A 19,549-nucleotide genomic window follows, 5' to 3' on the forward strand; every position below is an offset into this window, starting at 1 on the left:
TGTGATGGGTATATGGGCATGGGACTATGGGATGGAGAATATGTATGATGGATATATGGGCATGGGACTATGGGATGGAGGATGTGTGATGGGTATATGGGCACTCGACTATGGGATGTAGGATATGTATGATGGGTATATGGGCATGGGCCTATGGGATCGTGGATATGTATGATGGGTATATGGCTGCGGGACTATGGGATGGAGGATAATTATAATTTGCTATAACTAACCACAGTTAGTTACTATGCCCGGGCAGCGCCGGGCTCTTCAGCTAGTAAATAGATATAATACATCGGCATTTAATACATTGCCGATTTTGCAAGTTTGCCCACCTACAAAAAATAGAGAGGTCTGCAATTTTTATCGCAGGTACATTTCAACTGTGAGAAACAGAATCTTTAAAAAAAAATCTAGAAAATCACATTGTATGATATTTACTTAATTAATTTGCATTTTATTGCATGAAATAAATATTTGATACAATAGGAAAATAAACTTTAATATTTGGTACAGAAGCCTTTGCTTGCAATTACAGAGGTCAGATGTTTCCTGTAGTTCTTGACAAAGTTTGCACACACTGCAGCAGGGATTTTAACCCACTTTTCCATGAAGATCTTCTCCAGATCTTTCAGGTTTCAGGGCTGTCACTTGGCAACATTGAATTTCAGCTCCCAACAAATATTTTCTATTTGGCTAGGCCTCTCCTGGACCTTGAAATGATTCTTACGGAGCCAGTCCTTATACACCAAAGAAAAATGGAGCCAAGAGCAATAAATAAAATATATAATTTTATTGTTATCCAAAAGTTGATAAAATATAGGTTTATAATGAATCAATCACAAGATTTGAGATATAAGGGAATCAACAACACCCAGTTAGCACACACAGATAAGGAAGGGTAAAAGTGGCAATATGTAAACAGTTGCATATAGTAATTGTGGCCTAGTAAAATGCACAAAAAAATATAGATAATATTCAAAATTTATTACCCACCACAAATGAGGAGGGGAAAAAAATACAAAAAAATAAATATATATATGTATATCTCCCTGATCTGAAAAGGCACAATTTTTACTGAGCATTCATATAAGGTGCAATAGTGCATAATGAAGTGATCCATAAAAGGACCTACAGATGAACAGTTACAAATAATAATTATGACCTAGTAAAGTGCACAAAAAAATGAGATAGTATTCAAAATTTATTGCCCACCATAAATGAGGAGGGAAAGGGATACAAAAAAAATATACATATATTTCTTTAATATGAAAAAGGCACAATTCTTTCTCAACATTCATATAAGGTGCAATAGTGCATAATAAAATGATCAATCAAAGGACCTACAAATAGAACATAGAGAAAGAAAAATGTAACCTGATATCAGATATAATTGCTTCCGTAATACATACACTAGTCTGAAGAAAGTAATGTGATCCTATAGCCAGGTCTACAATGTAGCCTCAGACAAGAGGGCCATAAGTCAATATAAGATGTAACTACTATCCAGATATACAGTATCTGGCAAAAGCTAAATATATGCAATACATGCAAATTCTAAACCTGTTGCCAAAACCAACCTTTCTGTGATGTGGGCAACTAAGGAGCCAGTCCTTATTTGCCATGGTTGTTTGTTTTGGGTCATTGTCATGCTGGAAGACCCAACCACGACTAGAGTTGAGCGATACCGTCCGATACTTCAAAGTATCGGATCGGAATGGATCGGCCGATCTTAAAAAAAAGTATCGGTATCGCCGATTCCGATACCGGAAGTCCCATTCAAGTCTATGGGACTTCCGGTATCGGAATAAGAAAAACCCTGTTTTTGCCTTGTACAGCCTCTCTGGGGTCTGTACGGGCCTTTCGGGGGGCTGTGCCGGCCTGCCAGGGGGTCTGTGCAGGCTCCGGTGGTGTGTGCCGGCCTGCCGGGGGGCTGTGCAGGCTCCGGTGGGCTGTGCCGGCCTGCCGGGGGGCTGTGCAGGTTCCGGTGGGCTGTGCCGGCCTGCCGGGGGGCTGTGCCGGCCTGCCGGTGGTCTGTGCAGGCTCCGGTGGGCTGTGCCGGCCTGCCGGGGGGCTGTGCCGGCCTGCCGGGGGGCTGTGCAGGCTTCGGGGGTCTGTAGCGGGCGATGCCTGCTACCATGACAGTGATTGACACATTAGCCAATGATGGGACAGTAGTAGTCCCATCATCTGGCTAATGTGTTGAATGTAAAAAAAAAAAAAAAAAAATTACATGCTACATACATGCTACATTCATACTACATACTACATACATGCTACATTCATACTACATATATACTACATGCAACAGACATACTACATATATACTACATGCATGCAACATGCATACTACATATATACTACATGCAACATACATACTACATATATACTACATGCATGCAACATGCATACTACATATATACTACATGCTACATACATACTACATATATGCTACATATATACTACATGCATGCTACATACATACTGCATGCTACATACATACTGCATGCTACATACATACTACATGCTACATACATACTACATATATGCTACATACATACTACATATATACTACATGCATGCTACATACATACTGCATGCTACATACATACTACATGCTACATACATACCACATATATACTACATACATACTACATGCATGCTACATGCTACATACATACCACATACATACTACATACATACTACATACATACTACATGCATGCTACATACATACTACATGTTACATACATACATATATACTACATGCATGCTACATACATACTACATGCTACATATATACTACATGCTACATACATACTACATGCATGCTACATACATACTACATACATACTGCATGCATGCTACATACATACTACATGCTACATACATACCACATACATACTACATATATACTACATGCATGCTACATACATACTGCATGCTACATGCATGCTACATACATACTACATACATACTACATGCTACATACATACCACATATATACTACATACATACTACATACAATACATTCATACAATACATACATAGACATACAGTACATATAACATAGAGTAACATACTTACCAATACTTGTCACATTGTTCCCCGAAGCCATTGTCTTTTACGGAATAAATATTAACATAACAAACCACAAAAATACTCACCCACGATCCGAAGCAGTCCACGAGTGTGTCCCACGACGATCTTGGGTAGAGAACTGCAGCATCAGCTGATGCTGCCGTTCTCTACGGGCTGCAGGAATCCAATGACGGAAGGTAGGTATCCTTCCGCACTGTATTCCTCCGCCACTTAAAAAAAAAAAAGTCCCTAGTCTCACTTTATGCCATTGCTGTGTGGGAATTTCCCACGCAGCAATGGCATAAAGTGAGACTAGGGACTTTTTTTTTTAAGTGGCGGAGGAATACAGTGCGGAAGGATACCTACCTTCCGTCATTGGATTCCTGCAGCCCGTAGAGAACGGCGGCATCAGCTGATGCTGCAGTTCTCTACCCAAGATCGTCGTGGGACACACTCGTGGACTGCTTCGGATCGTGGGTGAGTATTTTTGTGGTTTGTTATGTTAATATTTATTCCTTTAAAAGACAATGGCTTCGGGGAACAATGTGACAAGTATTGGTAAGTATGTTACTCTATGTTATATGTACTGTATGTCTATGTATGTATTGTATGAATGTATTGTATGTAGTATGTATGTAGTATATATGTGGTATGTATGTAGCATGTAGTATGTATGTAGCATGCATGTAGCATGCAGTATGTATGTAGCATGCATGTAGTATATATGTAGTATGTATGTAGCATGTAGTATGTATGTAGCATGCATGTAGTATGTATGTAGTATGTATGTGGTATGTATGTAGCATGTAGTATGTATGTAGCATGCATGTAGTATATATGTGTTATGTATGTAGCATGCATGTAGTATGTATGTAGTATGTATGTAGCATGCATGTAGCATGCATGTAGTATGTATGTAGTATGTATGTAGTATATATGTAGTATGTATGTAGCATGTAGTATGTATGTAGCATGCATGTAGTATATATGTAGTATGTATGTAGCATGTAGTATGTATGTAGCATGCATGTAGTATGTATGTAGTATGTATGTGGTATGTATGTAGCATGTAGTATGTATGTAGCATGCATGTAGTATATATGTGTTATGTATGTAGCATGCATGTAGTATATATGTAGTATGTATGTAGCATGTAGTATGTATGTAGCATGCATGTAGTATGTATGTAGTATGTATGTGGTATGTATGTAGCATGTAGTATGTATGTAGCATGCATGTAGTATATATGTGTTATGTATGTAGCATGCATGTAGTATGTATGTAGTATGTATGTAGTATGTATGTAGCATGCATGTAGTATGTATGTAGTATGTATGTAGTATATATGTAGTATGTATGTAGCATGTAGTATGTATGTAGCATGCATGTAGTATATATGTAGTATGTATGTAGCATGTAGTATGTATGTAGCATGCATGTAGTATGTATGTAGTATGTATGTAGTATGTATGTGGTATGTATGTAGCATGTAGTATGTATGTAGCATGCATGTAGTATATATGTGTTATGTATGTAGCATGCATGTAGTATGTATGTAGTATATATGTGGTATGTATGTAGTATGTATGTAGCATGCATGTAGTATGTATGTAGTATATATGTGGTATGTATGTAGTATGTATGTAGCATGCAGTATGTATGTAGCATGCATGTAGTATATATGTAGTATGTATGTAGCATGTAGTATGTATGTAGCATGCATGTAGTATGTATGTAGTATGTATGTAGTATTTTTTTTTTTTTTTTAACATTTAACACATTAGCCGGATGATGGGACTACTACTGTCCCATCATTGGCTAATGTGTCAATCACTGTCATGGTAGCAGGCATCGCCAGATGGGACTTATAGTCCCATCGGATGATGCTTGCACAGACCCCCGGACATCAGCACAGCCCCCCGGCAGGCCGGTACAGACCCCCACAGGGTGCACAGACCACCGGCAGGCCGGCACAGCCCCCCGGCAGGCCGGTACAGACCCCGGGCAGTCCACACAGCCCCCCGGCAGGCCGGCACAGCCCCCCGGCAGGCCGGTACAGACCCCGGGCAGTCCACACAGCCCCCCGGCAGGCCGGCAGAGACCCCCCGGAAGGCCCGAAATGACGGCGCATCATGATGCGCACACACCGCGCATCATGATGACGTCAGGCTGTCAATCAACTTTGAACTTCCGATTCCGATGCCGACTTCCGATATTGAAAAAATATCGGAAGTCGGTATCGTAATTCCGATACAGCAAGTATCGGCCGATACCCGATACTTGCGGTATCGGAATGCTCGACACTAACCACGACCCATCTTCAATGCTGTTACTGAGGGAAGGAGGGTTTTGGCCAAAATCTCACGATGCATGACCCCATCCATCTTCCTTTCAATGCGTGCCATTGTCCTGTCTCCTTTGCAGAAAGTATAATGTTTCCCCCAACATGCTTCAAGGTTGGGACTGTGTTCTTGATATTGCACTTTTTCTTCTTATTCTTCCAAACAAAGCAAGTGGAGTTGATACCAAAAAGTTCTCTTTTGGTCTCATGTGACCACATGACCTTCTCCCATGCCTCCTTTGGATCATCCAGAAGGTCATTACCGAACTTCAAACGGGACTGGACATGTGAGCAGGAGGACCTTGCAGGCCCTGCAAGATTTTAAACTATAACGGCGTAGTGTGTTACTAACGGTAATGTTTGAGACTATGGTCCCAGCCCTCTTTAGGCCATTGACAAGGTCTTCCTGTGTAGTTCTGGACTGATTCCTCACCATTCTCAGAATCATCATTACCTCACGAGGTGAGAGCCAGAATAATTGCTGGTTGGTAGGTGATCAAAGACTTATTTGATGCAATAAAATGCAATGCAATTATGTAAAAATCATACAATTTCATTTTCTAATTTTAATTTCTAGTTTCTGTCTCTCACAGTTGAAGGGTACCCAAGATAAAAATTACAGACTTCTCCATTGTTAGAAAGTGAGAAAATTAGCAAAATTGGCAGTGCATCAAATACTTCTTTTCCCCACTGTACATGTGGTATAGAGGGTAGGTGGTCATCCTCAAAAGTTAGCTTTCGGCTGTCAACAAAACCAAGAACATTTTGACATTTTCATTTTTTTCCAATGTCATTGCAAAGTGCAAGACAGAGAAGGCATCTTAAAACAATAAATAAATATGTAGGCAAATACATTTGAATAGCAAGACAATTCTTTTCTTATATATATAGGAATGTCTTTGAATATTATTGTCTGATTTGAATGTGATTTTCTTGAAATTTTTTAAATTGAAAAAAGTTTCACACATCTTCTGTCATGTCATTGACACACTTGGGGTTCATGAGCTTTATTATTTCTTTAGATATATACATGTGGGGTTATTTAATATTGTCACTTAGTGAAAATTAAAATGTGTATTAACATGGGCAAAAATGGATTATATTGAAATTATGTTACAGAGCAGAATACATTTCCTCATATATGGTGCATAGTGAGTAAAGAAATTCAAGTTGAAGAAAGTACTGTTGATGCTGGTTTTACCTTACTTGGGATTTGTATACTCATTTACGTGATGGATTATCCTGTCTAATATCTTTTCCACAAGAGAATTTCCCAGAACACACCTGCAATCAATGGAAGTAATGGTGACTGAATCCAAGCTGTTTTTTTGTTGTGTCTTGTTGGATTTGAAGGAATGAAGTGGACCAAAGCAAATCACCTGCACCTGCTATACTGAATAAGCTGTCTACAGGTATGAAGAAAAAGCTGCATACATTTTTTCAAAAGCTTGAAAAATTAACCCTCTTTGTGAATTGATATCTAACTTTGTTGCTTAGAAGGTTCATAATGCCATCTAAAATGTAATTACCAGAGTAAAAGTGTGAGTTTTCTTTTGTTAAAGGGAATCTGTCAGTAGGATCCACCCTCAAAAGCCATCAATATGGGCACTCAGGTTATTGGAAGCTAAATAAAGGGATACCTTGATATCTATAATCCAATGTCTTATTCCAAAGAACTCCACATTTTTCTTAATATGTAAATGAATTGTTAAGATCTCTGGCCCGGCACAGATCTCAATGCGATATCTGCCTACAGAGCTTATTTTATATGATAAAGAGCATTAACAGTGTGAGACATGTAATGACTGATGGTCTGCTCTCCTAATCTTACTGCAGTACTTAGTTATAATTAAACAAACAGTACAGCACAGTTGAGCTTTGTCTCAATATACACAGATGTACTTCTCCTCTCACAGTGCTGTCAGTTCAGCTGTTCTGCCCTCTTCCCCACACATACTGCCTGCAAAATGGAAGCTGAATAAGTGTTAGTTGCAATCAGGTAAAAGTCTGCAGTAAGATGAGGAAAGCAGGTTCTGCTGTGTGAGACATGGAATGACAGACCATCTGCTTTTCTCACTGAGTTTTGTCCAGTTACAAATACTGGCAGTTCTCCTCACAGTACTATCATAACTGCTGTACTTCCTCTACACTCACACCGGTTGTGTGAGATGAATGCTAAAGAAGAGTATGCAAGACATTGGATATGGATATCAAAGTATCATTGGCTTAATCAACTTTCTATGACCTGGATAGCAATGTAAAAAGCTTTGGAGGGTTCAATTGCATTATTCTTCGTAGCCGGCTAGCTTTCAGTCATAGAAGTCAGCATGAAATGCTTACAGTCATTGCTCAAAGCTTTGTGAGCAGTGGCTTTAAACACACCCTGCAACTTTGATTGAGGGTGTGTGCACACGCTGCGGATTCTGCTGCGGATTGATCCGTGCAGATTTAGCAAAATCCACAGGTCAAAAGACCTGCGGATTAGCCTGCGGTTTTGTCCTGCGGTTTATCACCTCTACAATGGAGGAGATGGTAAACTGCAGCGGAATCCGCAGAAAGAATTGACATGTCAATTCTCTCTGCGGATTAGAAACTGCAGCAAATCCACGCTGAAAAATCCACACCGTCTGCACTGCGGTTTCCATTTTCCATAGGATAATATGGTGCTGTACAATGCAGCAGAAACTTCTGCGGATCCGCAGCGCCAAAACCGCTGCAAATCCGCAGCATGTGCACACATCCTGAGGCTGCGTGCACATGATGCAGAATTCCTGCGGATCCGCAGCGGATTTTACCGAGCAGAAATGCTGCTGATCCGCAGTGTGATTTACAGTAGCATGTAAATCAATGAAAAAAAAACCCGCTGTGCAGACTCTGCGGATTTTTCCGCGCGGTTTTCCTGAGGTACAAAATCCGCAGCATGTCACTTCTTTTGTGCGGTTTTCCACCTCCCCTGTCTCAAAATCCGCAGGGGGAAAACCGCACAAAAACCGCATTAAAAATGGAAGAAATCTGTAGGAAAAATGCAGGTCGTTTGCCCTGCGGATTTCTTCAATCCTGCGCGAAAAAATCCGCAGGACAAAAAAGTACGTCTGCACTCAGCCTGACAGTTCTCTATGCAGTGGTTTTGCTTACAGTGAGCTGTCAAGCAATGTGTAAGGACATGCTTGCAGCCAATGCTCACTATGTACTGATTGGTGACTCTGGACATGCCTCTGTGACTGAAAACCAGCGGCTAACAGGAGGAAAAAAGTTAATTTCCTCCTAGTAGCTGCACTTTCTTTAAGGAGTATAGTCAACAATGGAATGCTATTAACCTGCAGATTAAAATTATATCTGCAGGCTAATAGCATTTGCGGATATGACAGGTTTCCTTTAAATATATTTTTGATATGGACACATTTCACAGTTTTAGAGTGTGGATGTGCTAAACATCAAAACTACCAAAAAAGTCATAAACAAATTACACTTGTAAGGCAATGTTCTCATTGCATTTTTGACCCCTTAGATGTATACATCAAAAAGGTAACAATATATTGATTTAATGGAAGTCCAAGATTGTCCTTTGTGTACAGATTCCAAAAACCTTTTGGACTTTATACCTAAGGCCCTGTGCACACGGTGCAGATTCTGTGTAGTTCTGCAGCAGATTTGGCCCTGCAAAACCGCAGCAGGAAAGCAACAGAACAGCACGTGATGTACAGTACCATTTAAGGCTATGTAAAACAAAAAACGCTGTGCACATGCTGCGGATTTTTCTGCGCAGATCTGGTGCAGAATAAAAGAAGCAGCATATCGCTTCTCCTGTGCGGCTCTGCCGCAGCTCTCCACCTGCTCCATTATAGAAATCTGCAGGCGGAAACTGCAGGGGAAATCCGCTCAAAAACTGCACTAAATCTTCACTAAAACTGCAGGTAAAACGCAGGTCATTTCACCTGCAGATTTAGCAAAATCTGCGCGGAAATAAATTCCACATCAGAATCCGCACCATGTGCACATAGCCTAAGAATGCTAGGATAGGAATTTTTATATACTTCCCAAGATTGATAAGCCAGTCAACCTAGGGAGGTCAATCCTCTCAGAGATGAAAACACTCACATAAGGATGGGTAATGAATGTTCATAAACCACTGGTAAGAGAAACAGCCAGTTATTTACACCAAAGACCTTTTGAAAAAGCTATCTACAGTAGGTCCCTTCTTCAAGGGTGCCACTTTAGCCACCATGAATGTGGAATCCCTATATTGTAAAATCCCACATAAAGGTGGACTAGCCGCCTGCCACAGCTGTATTAAAGCTCACCAGATTTATCCTCACTCTTAATGTTTTCTGTTTCATTGAGGAGCTGCTATGGGCAGCAAAATGACACCCCATTGTGCCATCCTTTTCATGGCTAAACTGCAGAATGACTTTTTATCATCCTACGCCATCAAACCCTTGGCCTATTTACATTGATTACATCTTAATAATCTGGACTAAATCTAAGTCTAAACAAGAAATTATAAAATTCCATGAAAGATTCAATACCTTTCATCCCATGGTAAACTTGACATTGGAGTATTGTAATACAGAAATCAACTTTCTGGATACCATCATAAAAATTCAAATTGGTTCAATCTAGACATCTGTGTATTGGAAATCAATGACCTGCCCACATGCCTCAGATGGGACAGCTTCCACTTGAAAAACATTAAAAAGTCCATTGTCTACAGCCAGGCTCTCAGATATAATCATATCTGTTCCAACTCAACATACAGAGATTAACACTTAACTTAAAAAGACATTTTTAGCCCCTTTACTCCCAGGGGTGGTTTGCACGTTCATGACCGGGCCAATTTTTACAATTCTGACCATTGTCCCTTTATGACGTCATAACTCTTGAACAATTCCATGGATCAAAGTTTTTCTGACACTGTTTTCTCGTGACATATTGTACTTCATGTTAGGGCAGTTTCACACGTCAGCGTCTCCGGTACGTGTAGTGACATCTTTCTCACGTACCGGAGACACTGACCCACGTAGACACCTTCTAATGAATGTGTCTATGCAGATGTCAGCGTGTTTTCACGGACCGTGTGTCCGTGTGCAAAACACGCTGACATGTCCGTTTTTGTGCAACAGCACGGATCACACGGACCCATACAAGGCAATGCGTCCATGTAAACACGGTCCGTGTGCTGTCCGTGTGCGATCCGTGTGCGTTTTTAAAAGTCAAAGGGTTAACATTAAAACTAATTTTTCAAATACACGGACACGGACACATGGACATCACACAGAGAGCACACGGATGGTACACACGGACATTCGGATAGCACACGGATGTGACACATATGGCTTCATATGTACACGGACACAAGGACACGGATAGCTCCGGTACCGGTTTTTCCGGTACCGGAATTATCTGGACATGTGAAACTTCCCTTAGTGGTAAAATTTCATTCATATAACTTGCATTTATTTGTGAAAAAAATGGAAATTTGGTCAAAATTTTTAAAACTTTGCAATTTTCCAACTTTGAATTTTTATGCCCTTAAATCACAGAGATACGGCACACAAAAAAATTAATAAGTAACATTTCCCACATGTTTACTCTACATCAGCACAATTTTAGAACCAATTTTTCTTTTTGTTAGTAAGTTATAAGGGTTACAATTTGACCAGTGATTTCTCATTTTTACAATACTTTTTTTTTAGGGATCACATCACATTTGAAGTCACTTTGAGGAGTCTATATTACAGACAATACCCAAAAGTGACACCATTCTAAAAACTGCACCCCTAAAGGTGCTCAAAACCACATTCAAGAAGTTTATTAACCCTTCACAGGAATTTTTTGAATGTTTAAAAAAAATTAACATTTAACTTTTTTCACAAAAAAATTACTTCAGGTCCAATTTTTTTATTTTACCAAGGGTAAGGCCGGGGTCACACTGGCGAGGAATACGGACGAGTGAGAGGCGCTAAGAGCACACATTACACACGGACAAATGATTCTCTATGGGTTTGCTCCCATCAGCCGCATATATATATTTGTATTTCACAGAGTTCTTCATAGCAGAATAGCCGCTAATTAAATTGCCAGCTTCTATCAAATCATTCCCCAACCCGACATGAAATGACACATGGTTTACATTCAGTAAAGAATTTCATTTCATGTTTTATTATATGTCCCTGACTAATAATTAGATGAGGGTTTGTGTGTAAAATATGGGAGTTGTAGTTGTTATTTTAAGGGGTTAATTCGTTGTTAAAAAATGCATGGGCTTCCCTTTGCCCTATAGTGGTGGCGATTGGGTTAATCTAACAAAGGGTTAATGTCACCATTTGATTGTAAGGTTACATTAACCCTTTGTTAGATTAACCCATTTGCCACCGCTACAGGGCAATGGGAAGCCCACGCATTTTTTATAAATGAATTAACCCCTTTAAATAACAACTACAACTCCCAAATTTTGCACACAAACCCGCATCTAATTATTAGTCAGGGACATATAAAAAACAATTAAATTAAATGGTTTACTGAATGTAAACCATGTGTCATTTCATGTCGGGTTGGGGAAGGATTTGATAGAAGCCGGCAATTTAATTAGCGGCTATTCTGCTATGAAGAACTCTGTGAAATATAAATATATATATTTATATATGTTTATCTCAATGACTTGTGGGTATATATATATATATATATATATATATACACAGTCATATGTAAAAGTTTGGGCACCCCATTAATGTTAACCTTTTTTCTTTATAACAATTTTGGTTTTTGCAACAGCTATTTCAGTTTCATATATCTAATAACTGATGGACTCAGTTATATTTCTGGATTCAAATGAGGTTTATTGTTCTGACAGAAAATGTGCAATCTGCATTTAAACAAAATTTGACCGGTGCAAAAGTATGGGCACCCTTATCATTTTCTTGATTTGAACACTCCTAACTACTTTTTACTGACTTCCTGAAGCACTAAATTGGTTTTGTAACCTCATTGAGCTTTGAACTTCATAGCCAGGTGTATCAAATCATGAGAAAGGGTATTTAAGGTGGCCACTTGCAAGTAGTTCTCCTATTTGATTCTGCTATGAAGAGTGGCATCATGGGCTCCTCAAAACAACTCTCAAATGATCTGAAAACAAAGATTATTCAACATAGCTTTTCAGGGGAAGGATACAAAAAGTTGTCTCAGAGATTTAACCTGTCAGTTTCCACTGTGAGGAACATAGTAAGGAAATGGAAGAACACAGGTACAGTTCTTGTTAAGCCCAGAAGTGGCAAGCCAAGAAAAATATCAGAAAGGCAGAGAAGAAGAATGGTGAGAACAGTCAAGGACAATCCATAGACCACCTCCAAAGACCTGCAGCATCATCTTGCTGCAGATGGTGTCACTGTGCATCGGTCAACAATACAGCGCACTTTGCACAAGGAGAAGCTGTATGGGAGAGTGATGCCAAAGAAGCCGTTTCTGCAAGCACGCCACAAACAGAGTCGCCTGAGGTATGCAAAAGCACATTTGGACAAGCTAGTTACATTTTGGAAGACGGTCCTGTGGACTGATGAAACAAAGATTGAGTTGTTTGGTCATACAAAAAGGCGTTATGCATGGAGGCTAAAAAACACAGCATTCCAAGAAAAACACTTGCTACCCACGGTAAAATTTGGTGGAGGTTCCATCATGCTTTGGGGCTGTGTGGCCAATGCCGGCACCGGGAATCTTGTTAAAGTTGAGGGTCGCATGGATTCAATTCAGTATCAGCAGATTCTTGACAGTAATATGCAAGAATCAGTTATGAAGTTGAAGTTACGCAGGGGATGGATATTTCAGCAAGATAATGATCCAAAACACCGCTCCAAGTCTACTCAGGCATTCATGCAGAGGAACAATGACAATGTTCTGGAATGGCCATCCCAGTCCCCAGACCTGAATATTATTGAACATCTGTGGGATGATTTGAAGCGGGCTGTCCATGCTCGGCGACCATCAAACTTAACTGAACTGGAATTGTTTTGTAAACAGGAATGGTCACAAATACCTTCATCCAGGATCCAGGAACTCATTAATAGCTACAGGAAGCGACTAGAGGCTGTTATTTTTGCAAAAGGAGGATCTACGAAATATTAATGTCACTTTTATGTTGAGCTGCCCATACTTTTGCATCGGTCAAATTTTGTTAAAATGCAGATTGCACATTTTCTGTTAGTACAATAAACCTCATTTGAATCCAGAAATATAACTGAGTCCATCAGTTATTAGATATATGAAACTGAAATAGCTGTTGCAAAAACCAAAATTGGTATAAAGAAAAAAGGTTAACATTGATAGGGGTGCCCAAACTTTAACATATGACTGTATATATATATATATATATATATATATATATTTATATATATATATATGAATTCTATGTGTCTATATCTATTCTTTCGTTTCTGTTATAAACCCTGTCATAGGGCTCCATTATTTGTCCATTTTGCAAGGCGGCGAGAAAATCTCGCCATACGGATTACATACGGATGCAGACATGCGCAAAATACGCAACCACACCTTTGCTTACGGATGACCTACGGAGCACTATTTAGGGGTCATTCATCCGTATTACGCCTGTAAACTACGGACCGTATTTTGCGCCGGTTAGTGTGACCCCGGCCTGACAGGAGAAATTGGACTGCAAAAGTTATTGTGCAATTTGTCCTGAGTACGCTGATACCTGAGGGGGGAACCGCTGTTTCGGCACATGGCAGAGCTCGGAAAGGCTATTCAATATTTAATATTTATACTATTTTTACTATTTATACTATTTTTTAATAAATTTACACATTCCTAGCGCTATTAATCTTGTTTTTCTAAATTTTTTATGCAGACTCTATATGTTGGGCAGCTACATTTTTGTCGCACAACTGATTAATAATCAATCTTAAAAAGGAGAAAACTGAGTAACGGATACAAAATATATGCAAAAGTATAAATTTTATTAATACTCACATCAAGTGCTGACAAGTATACAAGTTGACTAAAATAGGGGGGATAAGCCCCAATGATACAACAATCAGGACAGACAAGGACAGGGTAAATAAAATGATACCAGTGCTCGAAATCTACATGGCACAACGTTCAGTCAGCCCATGGGCATTGCACATAACAGACATGTGTCTAATGGTAAAAGATAGTCAAATATGGCATACTCAATTAAATGTGTATTGTACATAGTTGTACATGTCCAGAGCGCCAAAAAAAAAAAAAAAAAAACCATCCAGAGGGGTCAATGTGCAAGTCCAATGGACACTGAACATAAATGAATCAATGACATGTGGAAGGATTCTTACATAGTAAATAACATATGTATCAACATATCAAAACTGCGCAATTGTGCCAGAGAGAACCCGGGAGACGACCCGCCCAGCGGTCCAAATGACCGAAGTGTGGAAACAAGTAAAGGCAGGCTGCTTACCGGGGAGCAGAGGAGGTGAAGGCCCATGCAACGACACCCGACGTACGTTTCGCGCCCGCCACAGGCGCTTTATCAAGGGAGTGTTGACTGAGGTGAACCACCATGTTTTTATGCAGAAAGACCTCCCACTTGAAAGCGGTCACATGGGGCAGGTCTACCAACCAAAGGCAGCGGACAGAGCATGCGCAGTGCAGCTCACTCAAACCAGGAAGTGATCAATAGTATGGTCACAAAAAAAAAAAAAAAAAAAAATATGGCGGGACAAAACCGCACTCATATAAAAACTAGATAGCATCGTTACCCTAGACGCCTGCGCAGTGTATTGCGTTGACAAAAAGTGTCAGAGCTCAATGAATGATAAAGATGTAATCAGACCATAATAGCGGCGCATACTCAGTGCAACACCTCAGTCCTCCAGGAGATGGGGCAGGCGTCACGCGTCAGGGAAAACAGAGGGAATTTAACCCCGTGTATAACCTGAGGCGGGCAGACGCCCAAACCCATATCGGAGCAACGGGTGAGCGCAGGTATGCGCACTAAGGTCACAGCATAAAGAATCAGGAGAAGAAAATTAAAAAAAAAAAAAACAAAAAACAAGTAAAAAATAAAAAATAAATTATAAACCAAGACAGACCATGGAGGAAATACAGTAAAGATAGTGACATCAATCATAATTGGGGCAAACAATATAAACACATTATATGATAGTGTATGCTACCAAAAATCCAGAGCACCAGTAAGGATTGTAAAGGCACACAATAAGATTGATGCAACAGTCCAGAAAATCTTTTTTTTTTTTTTTTTTTTTTTTTTTTTTTCCCCCCTTCTCTCCTTCTCTTTCCCCCTTCTTCCTTTCTCTTCTTCTTATATAGTAATAGACGAGTGACCCGAACACGATGGAGTGTCCGCATTCTCCATAATATCAATATGCCGTGAAACGATGATGAAGGTAGATATTCTTTCCAGATCCAACAGATAATAAACGCAGGCGTGGGTACGGACATCCAGAATAGAGGGGTCCACACCACACAATGGTACCAGTGAGTCCACATGTAGCCAACACAGAAAACACAGGGAAACTAAAAAAATATATAAAAAGACAAAAAGTTAAAATCATACAAACCGAATGTTGATAGGGCCTAAAAAAATGAAACAATGGTGAGTGCAGCGGAGACAGCAGAAGCTATAAAAATGAGGAGAAACTCAGAGATTCGTTAAGTCCTTTGGGGGTCATAGTATCCAGGGCGACGATCCACTTAGCCTCTCTCTGGGCCAACGCCTTTTTGTAATTTCCAGCTCGGATTCCCAAGTGTACACATTCAATACCTCTTACCATGAAGGACCCCGGGTCACAATCATGGGAGGATCTGAAGTGACGTGGGATGGTCTTAAGGGTAGTAGGATCGACCACTGTCTTGGCCGCCCGAATGTCCCTAACATGCTCACGAACTCTCACACGTAATTCTCTTGATGTGAGGCCCACATATATCAGTGGGCACCCACATGTCGCGTAGTATATGACATTAGTACTACTGCAGGAAATGTGTTGTTTGATGTGAAAATCTTTTTCACCATCGGAGGACTGAAAGGAGGAGCAGCGAAGGACATTCGGGCAGGCAACACAGTGGCCGCAAGGAAAACACCCCCGAGTTGGACCAGTAGATCCAAAGGGGTTCGTTGTCGTCGCGATGTAATGGCTCTTGACCAAAAAATCCCTCAAGTTTCTACATCTTCTTGAAGTCATCAGAGGACGATCACCGATAACCTGGCCCAGAGATGGCTCCGAGCCAAGAATTGCCCAGTGTTTGGCCAAAATGCTCCTCATGTGTTCCCATTCATGATTGAAGGTAGAGATGAAACGTATTGGGGCAGATCCACCTGACTTAGCAGATCTCCCAGTATTATCACGCCTCGGATAAAGCAAGTCCCTACGGGCAGTAGCCCTGGCTCTACTGTAACCCTTTCGTATGCTCCTGTTACTATATCCCCGGTTGCGAAAACGAGTCTGTAGGTCCCTAGCTTGCCTTTCAAAACCATCCTCGGTGGAGCAGATCCGCCTCATCCTGAGGAACTGACCGACAGGAACGGCCCTGATGGTAGAGGTGTTATGTGCGGACTCGGCATGGAGTAAAGAGTTGACAGAAGTGGGCTTCCTGTACACGTCAGTCTGGATCCGGCGTGTATCGTCGATCTCCAGTGTGACGTCCAGGAAGTCAATAGTTTTAAGATCATATTTAAATGTCAATCTAATGTTAAAAGTATTAGCATTGAGCCATGCCATGAAGTCCCCGAGCTGCTGCAGTGTCCCGTCCCAAAAAAATAAAACATCATCGATATAGCGGTGCCAGCACAGCACATGGGAAGCGGCCGGCGCGCCCTCGTCGCCAAAGATGGATCTCTCCCAGGCACCCAAGAAGAGATTAGCGTACGAGGGCGCACAGGCCGCGCCCATCGCCGTGCCGCACCGCTGACGATAGAATTGATCTTTGAATACAAAAAAATTGTGGGTAAGGACAAACTGCAGCAGCTCAAGGAGTAGTCCACACATTGGGCCGTCCAGGTCGGACATCCCCAGGAAGAGGCGGACCGCATCCAAACCGAGGGTATGGTCAATACATGTATAAAGGGACTCTACGTCCGCGGTCACCAGAAAGGTATGACCGTCCACAAGGACGCCGTCAACCCGCGTGAGGACGTCCGTTGTGTCTTTAATGTAAGATGGTAATGATTCAACCAGTGGTTTGAGGTAGAAGTCAAGAAATTTACATACTGGGTCGCAGAGCCCTTCAATACCAGACACAATCGGACGGCCAGGCGGCTCGACGGCGTCCTTGTGGATCTTAGGCAAGAGATAGAAGGTGGGTGTCTTTGGGGTTCGGACCATCAGCCCCTCAAAGACCGTTTTGGTTATAATACCCCCCTCCAAAGCTCGAACAAGAATACGCTGAAGGGAGAGCGAGAAGGAGGCAGTCGGGTTATAGGATAACCTTTCGTAAGTATTACGGTTTCTCAATTGCCTATGTGCCTCACGTTCATACATATGTGTAGGCCATACCACGATATTCCCCCCCTTGTCAGCAGGTTTGAAAACCACCCCCGAAAGTGATTGTAATTCGGAGATAGCCTTCCGCTGTCTCCATGTGAGGTTGTCAAATTTACGTCTAGATGGTAATTTTCTGAAATCCTCTGCGACTAGTTTTGTAAAAATGTCGATGGCGGGACTGAGAGACAGGGGGGGGAATCTCGTGGATTTCGGCAAAACGTGTGGAGGAAACTTACTCCTACTTGGTGGTGTCTGCTCATCGAGAAGATCCTCCAAAACTCGAAGTGCCTCCATCTCACTCTCCGTCAACGACTCCTGAGAGATATTCTTATGGTGTAGCTTGCGTAATAGTAGCTTTCTGGAGAACAGGTGAAGATCCTTCAGTGCTACAAAAAAGTTAAAAGGATTAGTGGGGGAGAAAGTCAGTCCACGACTCAAAACCTCCAACTGGGGTTGTGTAAGAGCATGTGTTGAGAGGTTAACTACCTGAAGGCCACCAGCTGAGTAATCAGTAAAATTGCGTCCGGTGTATGTCTTCTTTCTGGCAGATTGCCGTGTAACCACACGTTTAGTTACGGGGTCAGAGCTGGAGCTGAGGGTACCACCTGGATGAGACAGCTGCACCGATGCCTCGTCGTCAACAGAAACAGTGGATTTAATAGATGTAGATCTAGATCGAGAACGTGACATACTCCTATATAACTGTCTGGATCTATCAGGAGGATGGCGCCATCTGTACACATGGGCCGTTAATTTATCCTGTATATCTCGTTTGAGTTTCTTCGTCTTGGTTGCTTGTGTTTCTTGGGCCCATTTTTGGAGGTCAACATCAAGTTCATCGTTAAACTTTTTGAGTGATTCCCCAGTTAAGCCTTTTTGTAAATCCAATTGAATAATTTCGATCTCACTCTCGAGAAGAGTAAGCGTTTTTTTATTTTGTGTTTTCAATAGGTCCAAAAAACCCATAGAACATACATTGGCCAACTCCTCCCACTTGGCTTTGAAATCATCATCCTGAATGGGGAAAGAGGGGAAGACCTGGATACGCAGACCCCTAGGGATAAGATTATTCTGAATATATTTGTCAAGAAATTCATGGTTCCACCATATGCGTGTGCGTTTCCTGAGCAGATCTCTGAATTTCAACATAGCTGCTTGCATATCACCGCTGCAACCACCAGTGTCCCCGCCACTCACCATTGTTTCATTTTTTTAGGCCCTATCAACATTCGGTTTTTAGTTTCCCTGTGTTTTCTGTGTTGGCTACATGTGGACTCACTGGTACCATTGTGTGGTGTGGACCCCTCTATTCTGGATGTCCGTACCCACGCCTGCGTTTATTATCTGTTGGATCTGGAAAGAATATCTACCTTCATCATCGTTTCACGGCATATTGATATTATGGAGAATGCGGACACTCCATCGTGTTCGGGTCACTCGTCTATTACTATATAAGAAGAAGAGAAAGGAAGAAGGGGGAAAGAGAAGGAGAGAAGGGGGGAAAAAAAAAAAAAAAAAAAAAGATTTTCTGGACTGTTGCATCAATCTTATTGTGTGCCTTTACAATCCTTACTGGTGCTCTGAATTTTTGGTAGCATACACTATCATATAATGTGTTTATATTGTTTGCCCCAATTATGATT

At 41.1% G+C, this 19,549-nt stretch overlaps 2 protein-coding genes across 5 annotated transcripts in view; both read right to left on the reverse strand.

The window, feature by feature from the left end:
- Positions 1–19,549, reverse strand: part of GRIN3A (glutamate ionotropic receptor NMDA type subunit 3A) — an 822,030-nt gene that overhangs the window by 182,560 nt on the left and 619,921 nt on the right. The window lies entirely within an intron of this gene.
- LOC141055740 (uncharacterized) lies at positions 15,690–19,089 on the reverse strand. 2 transcript variants are annotated; one of them, XM_073552430.1, is made up of 2 exons: positions 18,143–19,089; positions 15,690–15,942 (listed from the first exon to the last, which is right to left on the reverse strand). In XM_073552430.1, exons 1-2 carry the CDS (start codon positions 19,065–19,067, stop codon positions 15,728–15,730), a joined length of 1,140 nt encoding a protein of 379 aa, XP_073408531.1. In that variant the 5' UTR covers positions 19,068–19,089; the 3' UTR covers positions 15,690–15,727. The 2 variants fall into 2 exon arrangements, with proteins under 2 accessions (XP_073408531.1, XP_073408530.1); XM_073552429.1 differs by having other exon boundaries at positions 15,690–18,292; positions 18,393–18,529.

The sequence above is a fragment of the Dendrobates tinctorius genome, unplaced genomic scaffold (assembly GCF_039654945.1).
Source record: "Dendrobates tinctorius isolate UK_male_01 unplaced genomic scaffold, ASM3965494v1 ptg000191l, whole genome shotgun sequence".
Classification (NCBI taxonomy): Eukaryota; Metazoa; Chordata; class Amphibia; order Anura; family Dendrobatidae; genus Dendrobates; species Dendrobates tinctorius.

Excerpts from the sequence above, each read along its gene's own strand:
- LOC141055740 (XM_073552429.1), bottom strand. The coding sequence starts at position 18,200 with ATGGAGGCACTTCGAGTTTTGGAGGATCTTCTCGATGAGCAGACACCA.